The sequence below is a fragment of the Chenopodium album genome, chromosome 1, assembly GCF_948465745.1.
Source record: "Chenopodium album chromosome 1, dcCheAlbu1.1, whole genome shotgun sequence".
Lineage (NCBI taxonomy): Eukaryota > Viridiplantae > Streptophyta > Magnoliopsida > Caryophyllales > Amaranthaceae > Chenopodium > Chenopodium album.
The window spans coordinates 84,142,359-84,167,718 of record NC_137834.1 but is presented as its reverse complement, the minus strand read 5'-3'; the positions used below and the strand labels follow the sequence as shown (position 1 = coordinate 84,167,718).

General features: G+C 34.4%; 3 protein-coding genes across 3 annotated transcripts; 1 reads left to right on the top strand and 2 right to left on the bottom strand.

Annotated features, from left to right (window-relative positions):
• Positions 1-5,537: 5,537 nt before the first annotated feature.
• On the top strand, positions 5,538-7,594 carry LOC145559303 (putative polyol transporter 3). Its single transcript, XM_081620731.1, has 3 exons — positions 5,538-5,640; positions 6,140-7,100; positions 7,176-7,594. Exons 1-3 carry the CDS (start codon positions 5,538-5,540, stop codon positions 7,588-7,590), a joined length of 1,479 nt encoding a protein of 492 aa, XP_081476857.1. The 3' UTR covers positions 7,591-7,594.
• A 391-nt stretch (positions 7,595-7,985) lies between these two features.
• Positions 7,986-15,678, bottom strand: LOC145559294 (signal peptide peptidase-like 2). The gene is made up of 14 exons (XM_081620723.1): positions 15,243-15,678; positions 14,524-14,682; positions 14,332-14,443; positions 12,391-12,510; positions 12,108-12,259; positions 11,761-11,934; positions 11,089-11,123; positions 10,519-10,675; positions 10,347-10,400; positions 9,795-9,887; positions 9,557-9,699; positions 8,926-8,996; positions 8,681-8,764; positions 7,986-8,335 (listed from the first exon to the last, which is right to left on the bottom strand). The coding sequence occupies exons 1-14, from the start codon at positions 15,369-15,371 to the stop codon at positions 8,211-8,213; spliced, it is 1,608 nt and encodes a 535-aa protein (XP_081476849.1). The 5' UTR covers positions 15,372-15,678; the 3' UTR covers positions 7,986-8,210.
• A 3,874-nt stretch (positions 15,679-19,552) lies between these two features.
• On the bottom strand, positions 19,553-24,582 carry LOC145559285 (UDP-N-acetylmuramoyl-L-alanyl-D-glutamate--2,6-diaminopimelate ligase MurE homolog, chloroplastic-like). Its single transcript, XM_081620715.1, has 6 exons — positions 22,383-24,582; positions 21,888-22,004; positions 21,520-21,695; positions 21,066-21,211; positions 20,756-20,950; positions 19,553-19,916 (listed from the first exon to the last, which is right to left on the bottom strand). Exons 1-5 carry the CDS (start codon positions 24,259-24,261, stop codon positions 20,932-20,934), a joined length of 2,337 nt encoding a protein of 778 aa, XP_081476841.1. The 5' UTR covers positions 24,262-24,582; the 3' UTR covers positions 19,553-19,916; positions 20,756-20,931.
• Positions 24,583-25,360: the final 778 nt, after the last annotated feature.

Genomic DNA, 25,360 nt, shown 5'->3' with positions numbered 1-25,360 from the left:
AAAAAAGACACCACAATAAGCCAGCGTAGCGAAATTTCTTTGTCTCGTATTTAGTATTTCGTATTTTGAATTATTTTTATTGTTCATATCGTATTTTGATTTTAATTTTGAATTATTTTTAATGTCCATAATGTATGTGTTATTTTTAATACATGTATTCTTTTAGAGATATATAAATATAAATTATAAAAATCTATTTTTATAATATTAATTAATTTTCAAAACTATATTTATAATTAAAAATCACGAAATTAAAATTATTCATCAATGTTTTTTATTCATCATAGATTAGCCACGTATTCCCAAAATCATTGTTTGTGTTAATGTATTCTCAAATCTGGCCTAAAATCCTAATAAAAATTTGAAAATGAATTGAGTTTTTGGTTACTATTTCGTATGTTATTCACCCTCGTGTTCGAAAATCTGATTTATGTGAAAATATTTTTTTTTTTGATGTTTTGTTGTGAGTTGTGATTTCGAAAACAACATTTGTAATGTATATTATGGTGACCTAAAACTCATATTGTTCAAGTTTGTCAAAGAACAAGGGTATCAAGGTTGTAGAAAATGTAGTGGTCGCAATTTTGTTTGATCTGGAAAAAAGATGTGCGATTTATTATTATTATTTGTATTTAAGGCATTTATTTACTTTGTTCATTATGTTAGGTAATGACCAAATTAAATATAGGTAAACACCATAACCACAAACAAGAGTACAAAAATCGCACATCTGCATTACGGATCAAACAGGATTGCGAAAAAAAAAATTGTGAACTTTTATATCTTCTACAAGCTCACTTGTTACCCATTGATCGTTAAAACAAATTCAAATATATATATTTTAGAACATCACAATATAATTATACACTCTAATAATGTTATTTCCGCTCTCAAAACTAAGGAAAATTTGTCAAAAAAAAACTTTCAAAAGCACCATTTTGCGAAAAATAGACCTTTTAGAAGTTTTTTGGCAAAAGAAAACCCGATTGTAATTTTTTTTTGGTGAAGAAAACCTAATATCTCTTATTCACTTAATTACTCTCTAATTTCTTTTAATAATCTTCTTATTCTCACCTAACCATACAATAATTTTACACAAAAAAAAAATACAATAATTAAATTAATTTATAAATTTTTATTTTTTATTTAAAAAAAAAAAACCACCACCCACCATTTAGCCATCCCATTCCTTAATAGGCAGCGACATATGCCTTAGATACGCCACTTTTTTTTTTTTTTTTTTTTTTTTTTTCAATCTTCATCTCCTCATCCACTTTACTTCTTTAATTTAGATTCTACTATTACCAAACCTTGATCAAATCATTTTCTTCATTCACTTTTTCCCAAGATGAAAGTCAAAACAATTGTAATTTGCATTTATTTTACCTTTATATCATATACAAATATAATCAAAGTCAAAACAAGCATCAATTACTAGCGAGATGCACAAAATTAAAAACCTCCAAATCATTAAAAAAAAAAAAAGCGTACAAGTAATTTAAACCTTTTTTTTTTTTTTTTGAGAATTCACTCATTCAATTTGTAATTTTGTAAACAGTTCCATGTAATTTGTTACTTGATTTTATTTTAAAGTTTACGATGTGTATAAAGTCTAAACTCTATAAAATTTATAAATTTTTACGATGTGACAGCGTTAAGGTTTACTATTTTATTATAATGTAATTTGAGAATTAAAAATTTTAAATTAGGCATTTTGATGATAGATATTTGTTTTATGTATCAACGTAAACCAATAAAAATCAATAGAGTTTGTACTCTAGATTTAGACTCATATGAAATATGTTTTATACACTTATTTTTTTTAATAATCTATTAGTATTACTAATATAATGCAACGTCGAGGGAAAAATTAATGAGTTTAAAAATAGGTGTAACTACATTTGAATAGTTAATTTTTTAAATTTTTCGAAAATTCAATTCAAAACACTTCATATTATACCACTCAAATAGGATTCTCAATTTTTGAATTTTTAGATAATTCAGAACAACATTCTATATGCCACGACGCAAATGCAGGTGAAGTGGTTATTTGTGTTATTGATGTTTGTATTCTATTCATGTGAATTTTTTAAAACCTCCAGAAAGAAATGAAGATTTTTCTTATTTAGTATTTAAGATTTGATTATTGTTTTTTATATATATATATAAAAAAAAAAATTCATTGATTGCTTTTAAAAGACGGTGTATTAATAATAATAAATATAAAAAGTTTCATGTCATACATAATATTTTCATTTTTCTCCATCTTATTTATTACCACCAACCACTCAACAAATTTATAAAAGGTAATTCCATAGGTAATATAAATATGATATTATTGTCAAAAAAAAAAAAAAAAGAATATGATATTATTAATATATAAACAGAATTGTAAGTTTAAACTGCATATTTAATTATGATAGCTGTGAAATTTTATTCCCTTATTCTTATTAGTTTTAGTCACAAATAATTTACTTTATTGTCTTAGGGCCTGTACTGTTCACTTCAGCTTAATTTCAGTTCAGTTCATCTCTAATCAGTTCTGTTCAGTTTAGTTAAGTCTAGCTCCTAATTTACTTCTATCATAAAATATTCATTTCAGCTCTATTTAGTTCAATTCAGTTTAGTTCGGCTACAATCAGTTCAGTTCAGTTCAGTTCAGCTCAGCTCTATTCAATTCAGTTTAGTTCAATAAATGTGAACAAGCCCTTAGTTGACTACTACTCTATTAGTAAGTGTTTGAGATCTTAGTGTGAGTCACAAGCACATTTTTCGTCGTAGAATCAACCCCTAGCTACTTTCGTACTAATTATTGCAAGTTAATCTTTTTAGGGAAAATACAAGTTAATCTGTCAGATAAACGAATTTTTGTTAATTTGATGACATTTTTGTAAATATATTGAAAAAGCATGGTCATTTATTCAGTACTTTTGGTGAGTTGTCCCATTACTGTTTGTTTTTTGCTTTTAATGTTTGGTAAGGAAATTACACATGTACCCCTCGACTAGTACATGAAAAGACTCATATACCCCTCCAATGCTACTTGAAAAGACAATTATACCCCAGATAAACAACTGGGTATCCCTTGTCTAGGGTAGTTATTATTAATTTGTGTATGTTTTGACACTGCACCAAGTGATGACTTAATTAGGCGTAATATTTTCACTACTCGGTACCACACAGTAACGTGTTGTGCCTACACCGTGTATGTATCATGCTATGCAATCTTTATTCCAATGATTTTACAAAGTAATCTTGACTTGGCATTACATCATGCAACTATTAGTGGTTTCCCACTTGCTCGTAATCTCATGTATGGTTTTTCCAAATGTACCAACAATCTTGAGAATGTTTTTCCCATTAATGTAAATGAAATTTGATATCACAGTAATCTAATACTTTGGCATCTAATTAAACTTTTTGACATCTGATTTAATATATCTCAAATAAGAAGATATTCATCAACCACGTCATACTAAAAATCAATGCTGGCCGGAGTTTCCGTGTTACTAATTCAGTTTCTCTATCGTGTCTAATTTTTCGATTTGCTCATTCCTTGTTTTCTTATATCCACATATTTTCTATTTTTCTTAATGTACTTTCTCTATTTCTTTTTACTAAACATATTCTAGCTAGAATTTAAGAACTATTCACATATAAGTTACTCTCAAGTCATATAGAGTATAGTTATTCGTCTCATTGTCTATTTTCCAAACATCAAATTTTCATAATTTTTGTTTTTACATAATTAAAGAAATTTATATTTAAAATCATGCATTATCGTATTTGTCTTAACGAAACAAAGAAACTATATTTGAAATTATTCAAATAATTAACTTTTTTTTTTGGTCAACAATGAAAATTTCTTCAATTATGTAAAAACAACAATAATTATCGAAATTTAGAAAAACCTCTAGCAATTTAATTTTCACATTGTTGATGGCAAAGTGCTTAAAATTTAATTGTGTTAGATATCAATCAAACTTCACAATAAGTCAAAAAGGTAAGTAGTTCAAATTTTGCACTTTACAGGTACATAAGAGTTGCAAAACACTTTCTTGCTTGTGATAACCCCATTATAAAACAAAAGGACAAACTTTGTTTAAACGTCTTAATGTTGGTAATCAATCAACGTTCCAAATAATTTCCATATTTCCTTATTTCATCGCATTTACCAGGATATTTCCATAATCCACATGTAACAAAGTTTACCGATAAACGCTTAATCAAATTGCTTTAAAGACATTTAATTACAAAGCTAGTAGGCTCCTCAAACATATTTTATTTTGATAGGTAAGATTTACATAATAGAAGTATGATTCTAGTAGACTCGACTTGACTTGTCATGGATTGAAGGTCAGGGAAAAGAATAAGGTAAAATGACATTCGGAAGTGTGAGACTCGTAATTAATAGGATTTAAACTTGTAAACTCATAGTCAAGAGGTAAAAAATAATTGACTACACCAATTTAAATGAATTGATCAACCCTAACCCTTAAAGGACAGGCTAAAACATATACTATTAGAAATATAATACATTCTATATATAGATTTTATGATACTCCCTCCGTCCCAAATTACTTGCATCACTTTCCTTATAAGGTCGTCCCAAATTACTTGCAACATTTCTATAAAAGGCATGGTCCCACTATTTTTTTAATATTTATCTCAAATATCAATGGCCCACTATTATTTCACTTTTGTAAAAAAAATGATAAAAAATTAACACCCCACCCCCCCCCCCCCCAACAAAAAAATGTTATGGCCCACTTCCACTAGCTATAATAAAAAAAATGCCCACTACCAACTTACATACATTATAATAAACAAGTCAATTACTTTGCATAAAATCCAGCGCCAGTCAAACCGGTGCAACTAAACCGGGACGGAGGGAGTAATATTTTCCTTATTAAGGAAAATTAAATAATACTATAACTTAGTGATATTATATGTTATCTATTGATAGGAAAACTTTTGTATACACCCGGTTTTCAGTAATTTACTGTACATCGGGTACACTTTTATCAGATTTAGTGTCACTTTTGTCAAATTTAATGTCACTTTTGTCAAATTTATCAATGAAGCATAAATAACTTTTATATATGTCAGGGTAACTTTTGTGCGTTTTAGTGTAACTTTTGCACATTTTATTGTCACTTTATAACGGATGTTCAGTAATTTATTGAACATCCGTTTTATTTAAAAGTTATATTAAAAGGTTATCTTGTTAATTAGGAAAGTTCAAGGTGAATTACTGAACATCCGTTTTATTTAAAAGTTATATTAAAACGTTATCTTGTTAATTAGGAAAGTTCAAGGTGTTAGAATATCTTGTTTTCTAGGCCTATTAGGATTACGTAGTTGTTATTGTATAAATATCCACAATAAGAAGAAGCCAGACTATTTAACACTCTTTTAACTTAAACTTACCACATACTTTATTTCCTTATATATAACACCTTATATATGATGATCGAAGCTGATTAATCAATTAAAAAAGAACATACCATACAAGTTGTGAGAGTAAATTATCTACAATGGAAGAAGCTATTGCTGAAGGAGAACAACATAAGCATCTTAACAAATTTGCTTGTGCTGCTGCTATCCTTGCCTCTACAATATCTATCATATTTGGCTATGGTAACTCCTCTAACACTTTCGCAATATTGTGTAAACATATATACTCGTACATAGCATTTAAGCCGTTGAGTTAATTATTTAGCACATTTAAGTACTCGTATGATCGTATCGGTCACTTATAATTATTTGCATACTCATATTTCATTCTTTATTGAACATCTAATTTTACACGTATGTTTACTTATTTGCCTTTAAAAATAGTTGTGCATGTACATGTGTTATAGGACTGTCTATTGCAAGGTATGAGACTTGAATCCCACATCGATCATATGGGGAGGGGGGGGGGCTGATGTGGGGTTTATATAGGATAATGGGCTCTCCATCCTCCCCTAATTTGAAGTGGTGGACCACATAGTTGGCGTCAGTGACAAGTGTAAAAGTCAAAATGATGCATGTATTGATTGAGAATAAAAGAAAACACTTCAATTGCATTGAGTAAATTTAATTTAAACCAATTATAACATATTCTCATTTGAATTATTTTTTTTTTTTTCCTCAGATACTGGAGTTATGAGTGGAGCAATGATTTTCATCAAAGAAGACCTCAAGATCAATGACACACAAATAGAAGTACTAACAGGGATACTTAACTTGTGTGCATTGGTTGGCTCTTTAATAGCCGGAAGGACTTCCGACTACATCGGTCGACGCTACACAATCGTCGTAGCATCCACCCTCTTCTTGTTAGGCTCTATCTTGATGGGTTACGGCACTAACTACGCGGTCTTAATGACCGGGAGGTGCATCGCTGGATTCGGCGTAGGCTTTGCCCTTATGATCGCGCCAATCTATACAGCCGAGATTTCTTCAGCTACACACAGAGGAAAACTATCATCATTACCCGAGTTTTGCATTAGTCTCGGCATTTTATTAGGATATGTCTCAAATTACTTGTTTGGAAAACTAACGTTGAAGTTAGGTTGGAGGCTAATGCTTGGCGTGGCAGCCATACCGTCTCTTGGTTTGATCTTTGGGGTACTTAAAATGCCCGAGTCTCCACGTTGGCTCGTTGTGAAAGGGCGCGTAGATGACGCTAAAAGAGTCCTTATGTTGGTGTCTAACTCGAAATACGAGGCCGAGATTAGGCTTGAAGATATAATAACAACCGTAGAGTCTACAAAATTGCTAGATAAAAAGTCTCAAACCGAGTTTTCCTTATGGAAGGAGCTCCTCTTTAAGCCCACCTTAGCCGTTCGTTGGACCTTATTTGCTGCCATAGGTATTCATTTCTTCGAACACGCAACCGGTGTAGAAGCTGTCATACTATATAGCCCTAGGATCTTCAAGGCGGTTGGGATCACTAGCAAGAACAAGCTCTTGCTAGCAAATGTTGGGCTAGGGGTGGTCAAGACCCTTTTCATTTTAGTAGCCACTTTTTTGTTAGACAAAGTTGGTCGACGACCATTGCTATTGACTAGCACAGCTGGGGTGATAGCCGCCCTATTAGCACTTGGGGTCGGGCTAACTTTCACCAGCTGTTACCCTCATGGTAATACCACATCAGCAATGTTGCCGATACAGGAAAAATTGTGTAGGCTACCTATTGTTGCAAACTCGAAAAACCATGCATCATGGGCTCTAGCACTATCTATATGTGCCACATACATTTATATGGCCTTTTTCTCAATTGGGATATCACCCATCACTTGGGTTTACACATCTGAGATATTTCCCCTTAAGTTTCGAGCCGTCGGCGCAGGACTTGCTGTGGCTGTGAATAGGTCTATGAATGCTGCTGTATCAATGAGTTTCATATCAATGTATAAGGCAATTACAATTGGTGGGACTTTCTTCTTGTTTGGTGGGCTTGCAATAATGGCTTGGTTGTTTTTCTACTTCTTTTTGCCTGAGACAAAGGGAAAATCATTGGAAGAAATTGAGATGATGTTTAGCAAGAAAACTCAACCACTAAATGAGGATCATTTTGTTGAATTAACGAACAAAAAGTAATGGATCATAGGAATTAGGGATAAAATAGATGGGAAATGTAATTTGTAATTTGTCGAATGTTAGAAGATTATTGATAGATAATTTGTACCAGTATCTTTTTTTTTTTTCAAGTGGCAAGCAAATCAATTAAGTTGAGTGACAAAGGATTACTTGAGTTGGTCATATACTCTGTTTATTGATCTTTGAGATAAATCTGAAATACTGTATATCTCATCTCACAATATATTGTTTTTCTTTTACTTTTTAAATAATAAAAGTGAAATAATAAAGTGACATAAAAATCAATGTATAAAGTTGTGAGAGGAGATAAACTGTATTGTTAATCTTAGAGATTAACCTGGCTCTAAACAAATACTCAAAACCACAAACGTACAAAATTGAACAAAAGTGCTCCATTTGATAGGACCAATTCATTTCTATTACTCATATAATGAGAGGGTCTTACACCCAGCTCAAGAGCTCAGTATGAAAATATACAATATAAACTAGTTTGGCAAATTCGACATATATTACATTCTTTCCTGCTTCCAGGCAATAGAAAATTGAAGCCTTGAAGGTGAATTAGTACAAGTACAACACCTAACTACTACGTAATTATACATTAATTTCAGACTGAGGATCTACTTTTCTTGATTCGATTCCTCAGACATATGCAGATGCATATGAGAGCAAGGTCTTTCGGGCTCCCCTCTCGTCCATAAAACCTTGAGAGTGCCTCTTTTTTTACCCAGCATCAATAATGTTCCTGGCATTCACACAAATCAATTTTGATTAAACGAACTCCTAGATGCACCGATGAAGATGGTTTATATCATTATATGTACAGAGTTTATGTACTGTAATGAAAACCTCTTTACAATTACAAGGGTAATACGACATCAATTTGATCTGCCATAAATATATATTGGTGAGAGCATCACACACTAGGCTTATGTAGATTATAACATCAGGTTAACTCACAGATGACTAAATTGGAGTTTTGGACCGCGTATAAATTAAGAATGTGGAATTGTTTGAAGCATTAATTGCCAACCTGAATTGCGTAACGTTTTAGGAAGTAGAAAGCCCTAAGGTGCATCAGAAAACATACCTAAAGTAAAAGGGACAATGTATAACAAAGCAGGTTGGCCATGTCCATCCATTAAATTAAGAGCGACATAAGTAATGAGAAGACCTGCCAATAACATTCAACAATTTGAATAAGATAGTCAGCAACTCGGGGAGCTTCCAGATGCAAAATTTTCACATAAGCAGTGCGGAGCTGAACTTATGCACCCTACTTCAACTACCACAAAATAGGAAGATGAAAGAAAAATTAGGAACAACTTTGTTTACCTAATCCGTAGGCGATCATAGTCCACAAGAAGTACCCAGCTCGAAGACTCTTCTTTGCCAACCAATCATACCTGTCAAACATACATGAACATATATCATTTTTACAACAGCTACTATAGCCCCTCCCCCTCCCCCCAAAGGTCACAGGGGAAAAAAATATCATGTATTCTTTTGTCCATTTTCACAAATTCAGGTCTATGCCAATATAATAGCTGGTTATAACTTCGTAACATGAATCACTCGTGACAAAACAATAAAATATGTACAAATCAAGCCACTTCCAAGGGCATAATAATTGTGGGGATATGTAATAACTATAGTCACCCTTCGAACACTGAGTTTGGGGATCTATTCTCATTTGTAGGACATATGGTTTTTTTTTTTTTTTTTTTTTTTTTTTTTGGGAGGGGGGGGGTGTTTCTTAAAGCTGTGAGGGGCTGAGAAGGCCTTGGCTCTTTCTTTCTTATGCCTTGCCTGGACTAATTGCTTTAAGCAGACCCCCCCCCCCCTCTCTCTCTCTTACCGAGTTATTTACCTATTGCAAAAGATTACCGAGTTATTTACCTATTGCAAAAGAAATTAGGGGAGGGGGCGGGATGAGTCAAGAACTTAATTATAAGATTATTCTTACCTGAGAGAAAACGCTATTAGTAATCCTGGCAAAAGGATGTCACCAAAACCAATGATGCTATAGCCACCCCATGGGTCAAACATGCGTGGAATCTTAAGCAACATAGGAATACCGTCCTCCCCACTTTTATCACCACGGGCTACCTAAAAAAAAAAAAGAAAGGAATTCGTTGTTACAAACGAACATAGCATTACAATAAATCATTTAGCAAAGCAAGTGGTTGATATGGCTAACTTACCACAATCATAACACTCTCATGGAATAACTTCTTTGAGATAAAGACCCAAAATATGTCATACAAGAAGGCACAAGATAGAAGAATTGTTCCCACCTGATTCACATAGCAAAAAGTAAGATATATACAATTATGAATCTCACCAGAGAATATCAATAACACTAAAAACCAATTGATCATAATAATCAAAGCACCCCAAGTGTGAAAATCAGACAACTACCAAAGGTAATGTGCAATTAGCATTCAAGCAAAGTGATATCAGATTATAACAAAACTGATAAATAACTGCTTATGATTCCAAGCACAAATAGCCTATCCGGCTATTCCTTAGACTGCAAAGTGAGGAAGAAAACAAACAAATTCAGGCATTTGTAATTACCACTGGAGTCTTATAGAGCCAAATAAAGGTGAACATATTCATCTAATGATTTTGCAGTATCTTTCGCATACATTTCAAAACAACTAAACAAATTTCCAAATCATTTCTTTCTTTTATAAGATATTTGAAAGGTTTTGTAGGGGAGAAGGGAAGTGGGGAGGGGATGGATTCATTACCTTGAGATTTGGAATCCGAACAATTTGAATAACAGTAATTATCAAAGCAATTCCCTGTGTCGTCATAAAAGGATACGCATGTGATTATTAGTATTATAATTACAAATGACAGAAGAATGTCTAGCACATTTATATACTGTAGAATATATATCTGATAATATATTATCCTTACAAGCACATCTTGACCAATCCAGGCAAAATGAAGATCTCGATAAACTCCCCAAAGGACTGCAAATGTGATGCAGAATGGTGAAACAGCTAAAGTAAGGTATGAAATAGCTCCAAGAACAGGTACTTTCACATATGAGCGTGCGAACAAATTGAACCACCTGCAATTTAGAAGTGTTAGTGCAGTTTAAGTGGTAAGACGAGACTCAAATTATATGAGTATGACTCTAAGATATTATTTCTTTTTTAACAAGTCACTACAAATCGGTAATTATAATAGCATCAAAGTATAACAGATAGGTGTATATTAGCAAGATTACCACAAGCTTCAGAGATATATCTACAGCAGATGCTATTAACAGTTCTCAACATTGTAAAACTCGTGGATATCAGAAATTAGTCAACATTTGATGATAATTGCCACTAAACCCTCCCATGTCTTAAGCAAATTCAGCAAGGAAAGATGGTTACTGTTTACATAAACTGTCAAAGAGTTCGTACTCTCAGAAAATTATGTGGTGACATTCAGCTATTATATCTCTTGAAGGACTAGAAACAAATAGGGCATAAATACCTTGAAAGTAAAGCAACCAAGCATGTTTGTAACCCCTGCAAAACATAAACGAAGAAAATAAGGCTAAAATAAATTAAGAACTAAGGTTAAAGTATGAATATAAGACAATCACTAGAAGATTAATATTCCTTTCATCTCACGTTCACATATAGACTAATCCATCAACATTTTATACGGTAACAGTTTACACATGGTCAAAGTTAGTATGTTAATAGTATAAATATTGAACAACGGCAAATTCAAGGAAACAGAAGAAGTAATTAGATTACTGTTTCCCCAGAAATTGGGATATTTCTATTTTTTAGAACAAATATAGAGTTATTTACTATCCCACTCTCGTGAATTCATGAACAAACCAAAATGGAAGTAACTGGCTGAATCTACTTCAGCATGTTCTTATTTCCTTCTATTACTCGATTCAAAGAGGACCTTGCTCAAAACAAAATCTAAGTTTGAGCACAGAGATGGCTGGTCTGCTTCTAAGATTTTTGAAAAGAAACTTCAGAAAGTATCTTTTAACAGATCTACTGCTAAAACAGTAGCACTAGAGCCAAAAGCTTAAAAGGTAGTTCGTTTCTATTGGGTATAACAGGAAGAACATATTTCATATAACATTCATCCAGAGGAAAACAGAAGATGCTGATAAAGTGATAAGAAAAGAATTTTTCTAACCTCGGCACCGCCAATGCAAAAAAGCACCACCAAAAGCTCAATGAGCCAAGATGACATCAATTTGTAAAGGACAACAAGAAAGCTTGAAGCTACAACAACAAACAGTAGGGCCGATTTTGTGCTGATGTTCACCACACCACCATAGCTCACATTTGAGAGTTCATCTGAAGCATCCTGTGGAGAATAAGTTTACAACAAACAGTTAGCAACCAACCAAAATCTAAAGGAGGGTCCTTATTCTTTAAGACTAATAGATCTATAATACTTGCAAGCCTACCTAAACACACATGCACAAGAAAACAACAATACATAATGTAACGGGAGAACAGGCTATAAAACAGACTTACTTCCAATAGCTTTTCATGCTCAGCAACAGCTTCTCTGGCGCTCCAAGCTGACCAATATGATGCACATAGAACGGTGCCAACTGCCATAAGCCATAAAAACACTTCGGCAATATCCACTACTGGTCTTCGAGGAGAGTATAGCTGCACAGATACTGAACAAAGGAGAGAACTTTAAAAAAAACAAGCTTTAGAATGATCAGACTGTGTCTTTAATTTAAGTAAACACTGCAATGCGCAGATAAATTTGATGCAGGGAGAGCAATTTTGGATTGAGAAAGTTAACCTGAAGAACTATTTGACAGCATCTTTTCCAACGTTATACCAGCATCTTGAGGGAGCATAACCGTAGGGATATGGATATCAAGATCAGTCTCATCCGGTTCACAGACCATCTTGTAAAGCTCTACAAGAAAATAAAATTGCTCATCAACTAACTTGATAATTGGAACAATAAAATTTCATATTTTGTTTATACTTATCAAGGTGCATATACATGTACATGTACATACATGTGGGCATGTGGCTGTAAGCGTGAACATATGCAAGTATGTATATAGAAATTTCCAGGTGAATAATAACAACAGTTATTAGTCTTGCACATATTACAGTGAAAATAAGTCTGTGGAGTCAAGCGGAAATATTATAATTTTCTTAAGCTTCTTTTGAAATACAAAATATAAACTGGAAGTGGCTTGACTAACGTAAATGGTGGTGTTCTGAACCTGTTCAAGATGCATGGTGTCACACTTTCATGTCTTTAAAAACTAGTGTCCTTATGGGGCATGTACTGCACTATATACATCATTATTACTTCCTTAATTTTATTAATCAGAAGTAACTAAAGTCATTTACAATGAGACACATATTACAGCTAATGACTTCTAGGCTGATCCTAAGTTGTCATAAAATAAATAAGCAATTTCATTTCTGCAATGTACAGATCTTCTTTCCTTTCCTAGTCCAAATCTCTTGCTATGCAATAAATACAATGCCTCCTGCTTATTTTCAAATTCATGCCTAACTGCCAGAAATTATGCCACTTGTAGAATAATACCAAGATATATACAGTAACAGTGCAGATCTAGCAGGAGCGCAAAATGAATACAAATATTCTTACAGGACATGCTAAGACCATAGTTTTGAGGTGCTTGTCATAACAACTAAGCATATGTGACTAACATCCCCTCCAAATCTACTATTCCCTTTGTCCCAGTTTTATGTTATACTTTTTGCTGTCTTTATGAAACAATTGACAAATACTTTTTTTCAAATTATTCAGATTTTAGTTTTTCCATAAACAGTAATTCAAAACTCAGGTTCCAACATTTTTTTAAAATAGCAAATATCTCAGAAATCCATACATCTCAAAAGAATATAGCAGAAAGTTTGTTAAGTTGAGCTGAAAAAAGTGACCATGGTAGATTGTTAGATACCAAAAATGTACATTTTGCCAATTATATGAGCCATTCCTCATCTATACTTTTCAAACATGTACTGCTACCCTATCATTACGATTCTACAAAATAATTTCAATTGACAAAGCGCCTTGAAGCTCCTCAATTTTTGGTATGTTATGCAGATTAATACGAGTATACAACAGGTAGAAATCTATCTACTGCTAGGTCTTAGTTGCTAAAGAATCTCCTAAAAACCAATGTGGTGACACTGTGACACTATGGAGCAGAAACACTTCAGCCAAAATTCTTTCCCTAATACTTTGAGAGGGTGCCATCACAAAGTACTCCATAAGTCCCAACAATGTTGTAAGTCACAACTTTCAAAACTAGCAAACAATGTGAGACAGACGGCACATTGTTCATGAAGTTGCTAGTTACCTGGAATTATATATGCAAGTACCCAGAAACACCCATACTTTGCATATCTACCTTTAATAGTAAAATAAACAAACAATGGTACTGGCAATAGCAAATTAAACATGAATGAGACTAAGATGAACTCTTAACAACTCCAAGGCATCAAATGATGCTTTATCTGAATCCGCATCAGCAAATTACTAACTGCAAATGAATACCGTGGAGTTTCTCCTATGATTCCCCCTCAGTGAGCTTACTGGTGTATTATTACAGGGTCTTCAACAGCTTTGAAGATTTATGACACCCAAGGAAAGTGCAAATCATAATATTAATCTTAAAAGCCTGTAATCGTTTATCACTCAAATTTTACACAACTAATGTTACAAAGACAAAAGCCTTCAAGTAATTACCATTTGCATCATTTATAATGAGAACTGCTGAAGCACCAGCAGCTTCTGCAACATTTGCTTTAGTTGTGAATCTGCAGTGGCCTCGATGTACCATAATGACATCTCCGGCAAGCTAACACAAAGCTCACCACATGAGCTAATAAATAAGAGCATAATCACCAAGTTTGACATAAATAGAATATAGATGGCAACCTTGTTTCTTGGCTGACTGCAACAATCTTTAGGGTCTGAAAGAGTAAGGCGAGAGTGGTTTGCTTTCTTCTCCTTCGAGACAATCCTAGTACCAAATCTCGCACCAACACCAACAAATTCTACATCTTCTTTTTCCCCAATCCATGTTTGCACTTTCACCTAACCAAGGAGAGCACACCACAAATGAAAAAAACAAGCCACTAGCTTAAAAGTTATAACTTACTCCCTAGTAATATGATCATTCTTGTCATAGCCCCAAGAAGGTATCTATACAATGATCAAGAATCAAAATTGGGTTGTCAACTAACTTGGTTAAAGTCTTAGGCGTGACACCTGACACCCAAGACCTTGATCAAATCTCGTCTACATCACTTCCCGGCTCCCCTAATGGAAAAATAATTGCATTCCTCCAAAGTTTAAAATGATAAAACATACTGTATAAAACAATAAACCTTGGGAAAAGAGCCTAAAAAAAAATCAATAAGCTTCTATCATAACAAAGCAAATACAGAATTGTTCTACCACTTCTTCACTTCAAAGTTTTACGGAGTCCAAACAATAATCTTAACACAATATTAAACTATAATTAATACTCCCTATAAATGAAAAATAATTACACAATCAAAAAATAGAAACTAGTAAAAATTAAAGACACCCAGATGAAAAATCAACAAAAATAGAAAGTGGGTAGAAAAATAAATTGCAAAATTCAAACTCACCAGGATGAAATCATTCTCACACCCAGGTTTTTGTGGAGCTTTATCATCATGGTGAATTATATCCCCAGCTCTAACACTTATTATAAGAAAACAAAGAGAGAAAAACAAGCTCAATCTTTGCAGATCCATCACTTGAGAATTTTATGATTTCTTCTGCATCAGAAATTGAGGAATTTCTAAATTTTTGAAGGGTGAAAGAAGAGAGAAGAAATATTCAGTTGTGACCTTTCTGAGTACTGGCCTACTGGGTTGGACTTGAAATGGCAAGTTGGAAACTGAAGCAAGAGCAAAGATATCCTCTTTCCTTTTTTTATATTGGGAATTGAAATCTCTGAGTTCTGATAATGGGGAAAATACAGCATAAATTGGAAATTATGCACTTTACCTTTAAGTTTTCTTTTTGCAAAACATTTTAGTTTATAAAATAATCTGTATAGTTAGTTTTAAGACTAAGGGTCTGTTTTCATAGATTGAACTCAGCGAAACTGAACTGAACTGAAATGAATATTTTATAAGAGAAGAAAATTAGGAGCTGAACTGAACTGAAAATAAACGTATGAGAACAGGCCCTAATTGAGGAGTGATAATTTACATTTACAGTTACAGCAATACAGGTTTTAGTCTGATATGACACTATTTTTTTTTTTTAAAGAAAAATGTTACATAAGACAAAGTTGTTACTTTTATTCTTGGTAGTACTAATTAGTTTAGGTTTGTGTCATATCAAATTTGTGACAGTAATTTCCCCAATTTTGAGCTAAAAATATGCTCACAGTCAAAATACTGTGTTTTGTTAATGAATTAAATTAGTATTTCTTAATAGTTGTTTTTTTGTTTATATGGTATGGGATGTTTAAGAGGTTTTTTTTTTTTTTTTCTGTAAAAAAGCTATACAATATTTTAAAAACATTATGGGAGACAACAGACAAGATATGCTAGTTACAGAGCATCATGTTACCCGTATTTATCTTGCAAGCATTAAATTATAAGGTTCTGTATCAAATTGATAATTGGCAGGACCTCATCCTCAAACAGAAAGGGAAGGGGACATAGCTTAATATTGCTATATACTCCGTAACTATATATACAAAGGATAAGTTTGACACAATACTAGACATAAATTTATAATTCGATCTCATGTCTTGATTACCACCTAAATCTTAACCAACTAATCTACTATCTCCGTTATCTATTATGTGCATCAAAGAAATATTTTATGTCTCACAAATAATACCCCTATGTTGCACATAATAAGAAACGGAGGTAGTAGTTAAAATTGTTGTGTGTAATATCATTATTCTCTACAAATCTCCTTGATTTAAAGACTTATGAGCGTGTAATTATATTATCGATCCAAGAACTTCAAAAGAAAATAATTATCAATGCAAAATAAAGGCAAATCCTTGGTGCAACTCAAGGTTACCTCATTGCACCAAGTGTTACATAAAGATTAAATGTTTCCGCAAAAAGGATGATAACATTGTCACGTGGTGTTACCTTTTTTATTTTTTCTATAAAAAAACACTTTATTAAACATCTCCCTTTAAACCAAAGGGTGTACAGTTCACTGGTATGCATTTCTATTGCTGACTTATTCCCTTAATATACTGTATTATGGAAGATTTATTGATTAGTTACATTACCCTGGTTGAATGCTCCCCTTCTAATATCTGGACACTGTAATGCCATGACTCCGCTTTGCTGAACATTAAATCTCAGAGGCTGATTCAGAACACCATAATTTTCCATATAAGCATGATTTCCATTAGAAAATAAAGAAGGCTCCCCAAACATTCCTGACATCCTATTGCTCTGACTGAGATATTGTTGCCCGAATTGGTTAGGGACATTTGGCAACCCGATACCACAATTCGACCCTTGAGGAGCAAGGGGAAAAGGAAACCCATTTCCATTCCCGTTACCCATAGTTGGGCATGAGTTCTGTCCAAAATCGCTCATGTTCCTCAGACCACTTTGAGCGAAGATTCCATCTTTCTGCTGGGCTCTTGGATCATAATTCAGATATTGAGAGCTCAAATTGACTCCCGGATTCAACGCATTTCTGTTCCCAGCATCTCTACCATTCCCATCTTCTAACGGAATTCTCTCACTATTTGTAACTTGATTTTGAGGCAGAACAGAAGGCAACGCCACACAAATATCAGCAGCAGCTGTAATAGTTTTATCAGTCTGTTCGGCAGCTTCAGTGCCATCAGTTTTTCGCTTCTTGGTAGACGACCTTGAAGTCTTTCCCTTTTGTTTCTGAGTCTTTTCAGCAGCTTTAGCTTCAGTCTTTTCAACAGATTTAGCTTCAGTCTTTTCAACAGATTTAGCTTCAGTCTTTTCAACAGACTTAGCATCAACGATAACACTTTCTCCCTCCTTTGGTGGCACCACAACTTCCTCATTAATTTTATTTTGAGTACTTGTTCCTGGTTTTCTCCTACCCTTGTTAGGGTTATTTCTCGGAGTTTTGCTTCTCTTCGTGTTTTGTTTTTGGCCTTTCTTTGGCCCACTAGGCTTAGAGGAAATGATATCATCTTTAGAGGATGACGTTAATTCGTTGCTCATCCATGCAAGCAAGTCCACTCTAGTGGTTTTTATTTCTTCAACCAACGATTCCGTGTACCCGCTCAAATTGATCAGTGTAGCATCTGAAGGCTCGTGGTTGAAGGTAGTTCTCTTAGTTTTCTTTGATCTAGCCTTTCTCTCACGTGTCTTGCCAGACTGGTTCGGCTTTCTGTTAGGTTCTTCAAAATTCAAGTGATTTTCATTTTCTCCACTAGGAATTGATGTAGGGTTATGCATGGTTTGCGGGGCATTTTCCTCAGAAAATTGACTAGTGACCAGCTTATGCTTCGTAAGTTTCGGCTCCCTAGGAGGACTGGGTCTCGAGTGATCATCATCACTTGAATCAAAATCATTTTCAGTCCTTCTGAAATTCCACCTGTGCTGAAATCGCTGATCCTGATCACTCATTCTAAATTAAAATTTCCTGGTCTACCTCACTTCAATGGGAGGCCTGATAAGCAAAGATTTCTAGTTAGTAACGGGGTTATTCTGTCCAATGAATTCTTCTCACTTGACACAGCATTACAACAATATATGGAGATTCAACATATATTTACATCTGTAAAAGCTTAATAGAAGAGAAGATATTTTTGATGGAAAGTACTAAATTCGAAAATTACAAACAATTCCCTTATTATATCACTACACGGCTACACCCAACAGATGGGAGAACAGAGTAAAGAATCATGAATTTATATTTACCAAAGATCTGTGACTATATGTTGCACATATTCATATCATATCATATTTAAGTTTCATAGACTCAGTATTTTTACCTAGAGAGCCATAATTGACAAAGATACCTCAAAATTAGTATAAAAGCTTCAATTCACGCCAAAAACTTGTGGGCTGGAGAGCTTATTCTGACCTTGGATACAGAGCTGTTGCAAACAACCATAGATGAATCATGACCTAGATCAATGGTGATTGTGCATCTTAATACACTTAAACAAATGAATGATTGTTAGAAAACCTGAGTCTGATAAAATACATCACAGAGAGGAAAAGACGATACAGAAACACAATAAAATATGTGGTGGTGTATATTGCTTTACTTACCAGTACACAGTTGATGAAACAATCCAATGCAAGACATTCCTCACCAGTAACTGGACAAGTCTGTCTTTCTTCCTGCATTTTATCTTATTCTTCATGTAACCTCCACACATAAGGAAGGACAGGATTACAGCCATTTATGGTTACTGGAAATAATTACTATTTAGATAATGCTTATATGAACTTTAGGAGGCTTGTAGAGTTGTAGCTTTAAAATTAATAGATGGAAGAAAATAAATGAGCGATTGGAATTTTGCAACAAAAGAAGAAACAATAACAATAAGGAATCAAAATAACTGCTTGATTTGTAATCAAGCAATACATGTTGAAAAGCCAAATTGTGTGTACAATAAAAACAGCTCATTCATATTTTTTTTTTCCAGACATTTATTATATGATAATGAAGAAAATATCAAGTTTTCATTCATAATCTTCATAATTAACTCTGATCATAAAGATTTGAATCTGATACTATCTTGAACCAGATGATATAAACGGGTGGACAGGAGGTTCAACCAGGAATCTTGACACTTCAATGCACTAACTTTATGAAAGTATATATCCTGCAACATATAGATCAGACAATCAAAGTAGTCATCTGTCACCACAAATTTAAAATTTGGTCATTTTTGCCAACATATGATTAGTTTCTGACTATGAACTCATTGGCCTGACTGATAATGTGATTGATTGACTTGCTTTATTTGATCTATTATCGCATCAGCTATCATATCTCATATTAACTGCAAGAGCTACTATTATAGTAACAAAGGAAAAGGCAAATGTGAAGTTCGGCGCAACTACATCAGGCATTTGATCACATACTTTCACTTTGAGATATTCGGGAATACAGCAGATAACTAACAGCAAAGGAAGGCAAAAATTACAATCTGTGCTTTGTATAAACTACAGACACCTATATAGTCATCCAGTTTCAAAATTGGTGTTTCCATATCGCTGCCTAAGTATTAGAGGGCAAAATGCCTTACAGTTACTGTTGGGCAGAGTGCATCACAGTAGTCTCAGGTATACACAAAATCCTGCGTCCTGCATATGGATGAAAGTGAAAATAAGGGCATAAGCTTAAAAAGAGGATAATTGCAAATAAGAGAAACTGTTGAGCTAAATATCATATGATCTCCAAGACTCCAACATCATACAAGCACTGCATACAAGTTCCATTTAGTTACAATACACAACTACATATGCCCCTCTTTTTATTATGAATAAACTGGGCTCATGTAAAAGGCTAATGTTTTGATTTTCATTTTTTGATTTTCTTTCAATGCATGCATATGCCACAAAAAATTAAAAAATATAATCAGTATTCTGTTGACTCTGTTCTTAATAAATAAACACTTAGTACCTGTGCATGGACTCAAAAGTCTTTTAACATTAAGACACAAGAGTCTGTGCACAATCCACGGCTTACTACTCATTTTATTGTAGTGCCCTCTACAATCCATATCCACAGCCCTCAATTCTCCAATAAAGAAACTAATTTCAGTAAGATCTAGTGACCTAACATAGAGAGTATGAACCAATAATCGCAAAAAAAAGAAACTATTGTCATTTGTTCCTTGACCTTCAAAGTTTTCATTCCCTATCAGCAATTCTGATCCCATTCCAATCATAAAAGGAAAGAAGTAGAAGTCTGATTGCTATCCCCTCAGATAAGGATTTTTCTCCACATAACCAATATCAGAGATGTAAGTTTTCATTTGAGGGAAAGCCATGGATATATAATACAATAGAGTTAATATAGTATAGAAAAGAAGCTTCCAGCCACCTTTTAGATGATCAAATATAATGGATCAAAAGATAACCTAGGACATAATTGATGGGGGGAGCTGGAAATTCAACTATATAATGTATAAAGAACATACCCTATGTAGATCCACGCTAGGGTTTGATTAGCTCCAAAAATATCTGATAGTGATGAGGAAATTGATCATTGACAATATTAACAATTGATCCAAGGGAAGCTCTCTTCCAAGCACCATCAACAAACCCAAAAAGAAGTCTGATATTTCTCTACCGGATTTTGTATCACAATAGTTAATCAATGGCTCTCAGGTAACCTGCAATAAATGGATAGAGAGTCAGATCATTGTCTTTGGCATACTAAGTATTAAGACAGTAAATTTTTATATTATAGGGTAGGGAAAAGAATATAAACAACAATGAAAACCATACCGCCATGGAAATTCGCTTGTGTCTATTCCAGCTTGATGAAGCTCATCAACGTACTGTAATGCTTCCCTGCACTCCTCCCTATCATCGAAGAATTCCTTTTTGTCACCTTCAATTTGATATGCTTCATGGCCCTTGCCAGCAACTACCTGCAACAGCACAACCAATTACTTGGAGAAGTTACAGAAGAACAAAAAAAAAAAATCATGCCTACAAAAGAAAATTCCGACCACAAAAACTCCCTGGTAATCAACTATATTGGACAATGCCGTCTTTGTTTAAGAGTACATATGAACAATATTTCTAAAATTGTGGCAACGGCATGAGCATATTTATACAGAAAAGCCATCTCAATTCTCAACAACTTAGACACAATATTACTATAACTAAACCTAGATCAGAGATATCAACTTTCACATGAGAAGTGAGAAAAAAATCAAAGATTCCTGAAACTTACCACCATATCACCTTCCTCCCCCATCGCAACTGCACAACGTACAGCTACACGCCTAATGTCATGCAAGAAGAGCCTGTGACCATTTGGAAGAGGAGGATAATAATCATTCTCCCCATGTTTCAAGTAATCTTGCATTGTCCATCCAACTCCAACCAACATGTCGTCCAATATATCCACTAACCAACGGAAAATGCGTGCACATTAATGTTAGATACATCACTATGAAACACGGTGCTCTCTACACAATCAGTCAGTACAGGACTGAGAATTATAGCATGTTTCATCTAGCAATTTTGATAGGAAAAGATCTGCTTAGAATAATATTTTCTCTTTATCATGTTAAACAATTAGGTCTACCAAATACTCACATGGATCTTCGCTTCCTGGATTGTCTGATGTCAGCATAGTCACATCACTTTTATCAGTTGCTATCTTAGTCAGCAAGGGTCTCTTTCCCCTCTCTTTCTCACCACAAGAGCCAATAACTGCTCATACACAAATAGAAGCGAGTCAAAAGATGAAAAAATAGTTCACAATAAAAACTTCATGCAAAATAAATGAGCATATACATATATAACAATATAAAAATCCATCTGAAAATCACAAGTGAAATTGAGCCGGACACTAGAAAATATTACGATCCCCTCAGGTTGATATGTTCCTTATCTCCTTTTCAGGGATACGGGAGAGTGATACTACCAACATTAGAGCAAAAAGATGCCAGAAATGAATGGTTTATGCTTCTTCACCTTTAGCCATGATGGCACGGAGCATGCTATTAATGTCAGCTTATCAAGCAACAAGGTGACATCCCTAGTGTGATTGGATATATAATTAGAGTAACGGAAAGAAAAGAACCTTACCAGTAATTATCCTCCTTGGTTTGAGCTCCCTAACCGAATCCAGAAGTCTAGACAAGGCAGGTGGAGTACAGGCATGATCCACAATCACCCCAAACGCCTGTTCTTCATCTATCACCTCACATCTCCCAGGAACTGCGTCAACTTCTTCAATGCCCCTCACAATGTCTTCCAATGGGGCCCCAACTGCAATCCCTACGGTAACTGCTGCAAGGATACTATAAATGTTATGCCTCCCAAGCAATCCTGATGATATCTCCAAAATACCCTGAGGAGTATTAACCAAAACAGTGGTCTCAAACAGAGAGAGTTCAAATTTCAAAGGATGAATGTCCGCATCCTTATTATCAATTGCAAACGTTAAAACAGGGACATTTGGGTTCCCTTGTGCAATAAAGAATGATGCATTTGGGTCATCAACATTGACAATCTTCCTGTGTCTGTCTGGATCAACCATCCTAGAAAACAATTTAGCCTGAGCAAGCCTATATTCTTCTTCCGTCCCTTGAAAATCCGAATGGTCCCTTGACAAAGTAGTAAAAACCGCAATATCAAAATCAACCTCCTCACAACGACCACGAGCCAGCTCATTAGATGAGGCCTCCATCACAACTGCTTCAGTCCCATTGTGAAGCATCTTTGCCATCAACTTCTGCACCAAAATAGCATCTGGATTTGCTTCTGGGGACTCCAACTTGTTATCACCATGTACATAATACGCAACCGAGCTCATCATCCCAGTTCTCAATCCCATGGCTTCATACATAGTCTTTATCAAAAAAGCAGTCGCGGTTTTCTCATGAGTACCCGTAATCCCTATTACCGACATATGCTTAGTGGGGCACCTAAAAAACGCTGCAGCTAATGCAGGAAGAGCAGCATCAGTATCCTCCACAATCACCAATGCCTTACAACCAAAACTCTCCTCAATATCAATCTCCTTGCTAGCAACAACAGCAACAGCACCCCTTTTATCAGCCTCACTCAAACACAAATGTCCATCAACCTCAGTATCACTCCCAACACAACACACATACAAATCCCCGGCATTAACCAACCTCGAATCGTGCTCGATCCCCGTAATTTCAACCTCTAGATTTCCATAAACAGAAATAGGCACTACCTTACACTCATCTAAAAGTTCAGCTAATGTCATTTTAAACCTAGGTTCCACAATATTAACCTTACCATTATTACTAAAACCATCAAAATCAACATCAAATGAAGAATCAAACAAACTAGAACCATTCTTACCCAATTCACTTACCTCAATATCATCTTCATCATTAAAGTCTCCTTCCTTTTCGCCTTCATCGACAACCCTTAATCCTTGCAATTCATCAATCTCCTCCAAATCAACAACCTCTTCTTCCTCCAATTCATCATCAACAACCTCTTCTTCAACTTGTTTCTTCTTAGGTGGATTAGGTTCCAACAGCCCTTTCTTCACAAACTCCTTCCTCTTCTGGGCAATCGCCTTATCGATTTCACCAAACAAATCATCCCCAGAACCGCTGTTTCCAGCAGAATACTCCTCATTCTCAGGAGCATCCTCAACATCTTTAATGGCGTCGAGAAAAACAGAACGATTCTTCTCGAAATCCTCCTCCTCTAACTTCCGAGCTCGGGCAGCTTGGCGTTGAATTTGACTGAATTTGGAGACACCATGAGCGGTATCTTCGGGTGCTTCAGGTGGGTCATCGGAAGCCGGGTCCGGGTATGAATTTCCGGGTCTGGGTCCGGCGACGAAGAGGGGTTTGCGGCGGAGGAGAGAGATTGAAGGGCGGAAGAAAAGGGGTTTTGCGAAATTGGGAGAAGAAGAAGAAGAAGAAATGGTGGGTGAAGAGAGAGAAAGAGGAGAGAGAAAAGCTTGAAGAAACATTGGAGGGAAACCCAGAAATTTCAGTGGAAGATAAGGTATAACTACAAATTAATACATTGATTTTTCAGAGAGTTGCTTCTAAAATTCTAAAACCCAAAACCCTTAATTTTTTGCTCAAATAAATGACAAAAAATCTAAATTCTTGGTTTAAATTTATCTAGGTTTTTGCTAGATTTGAGTTGAATGTGCGAAATTGTTTTGGATTGAAAGGTAATAGTAGTGGACAGAGGATAGAGTTGAGAGTTAGTTATGGCAGTAGAGCTGCTGAGGTGATAACTGAAATGAAGAAGAGGGACTGAAAAGAGAGAAAGTTGAGGTGAATAGGTGATTATGGCGGTAAGTGGTAGTTTGTTAAGTTAAACATTAGAGGTAAACTACCATTTCATTTGGGCCCTGTTTGGGAGAAAGCTGAAAGCTGAAAAATGAAGCTGATTGAGTTAGCTGATTTTATTAATTGATTTGACTAGCTTATTGTATTAACTGATTATAAAAAAGTGTTTGGTAAATAGCTGATAGCTTAAAGGTGATTGAGTATGTGAAATGACTAATAAGCTAATTGTGGGTATGTAGTTTAGATAGGATTTTAAATAAAATGAGGTTATAAATGTCATTTCACAATAATTAATGAATAAGTTAATTGAAAAAGCTCCTAAAATGAGATTTTTCAAAAAGAGCTTATTTAGTGGAATAAGCTCTTTCAATAAGCTTACTACCAAACACTTGTATTAGCTTGTTTGACTAGTCAGTCAGCTAAAGTTAGCCAAATAAGCTAATATACCCCTAATAAGCTTATTACCAAACATGGTCTTGTTCTTTTTTACTTCATACTTTTCTTTTTAGAGTAAAGATTAATGATATAGTTGACATTTGATTAAGTTTTGAGTGTCACTTGCATTCATAAGATGTTTGTTTAGTTGATTATAGGAAGATATGTATCCAATTATAGGGTTTAGGATTTAGAGTTAGTAATTGCGGGGAAGGTATTATTTGGGAGTAAATACCTTCCCCGCAATTACTAACTCAATGTTAATTACAGAGTAAATGTCAAGTTTTCACATAATAAACATCCACTTATCACATACCATAAATCTTTGTGTCA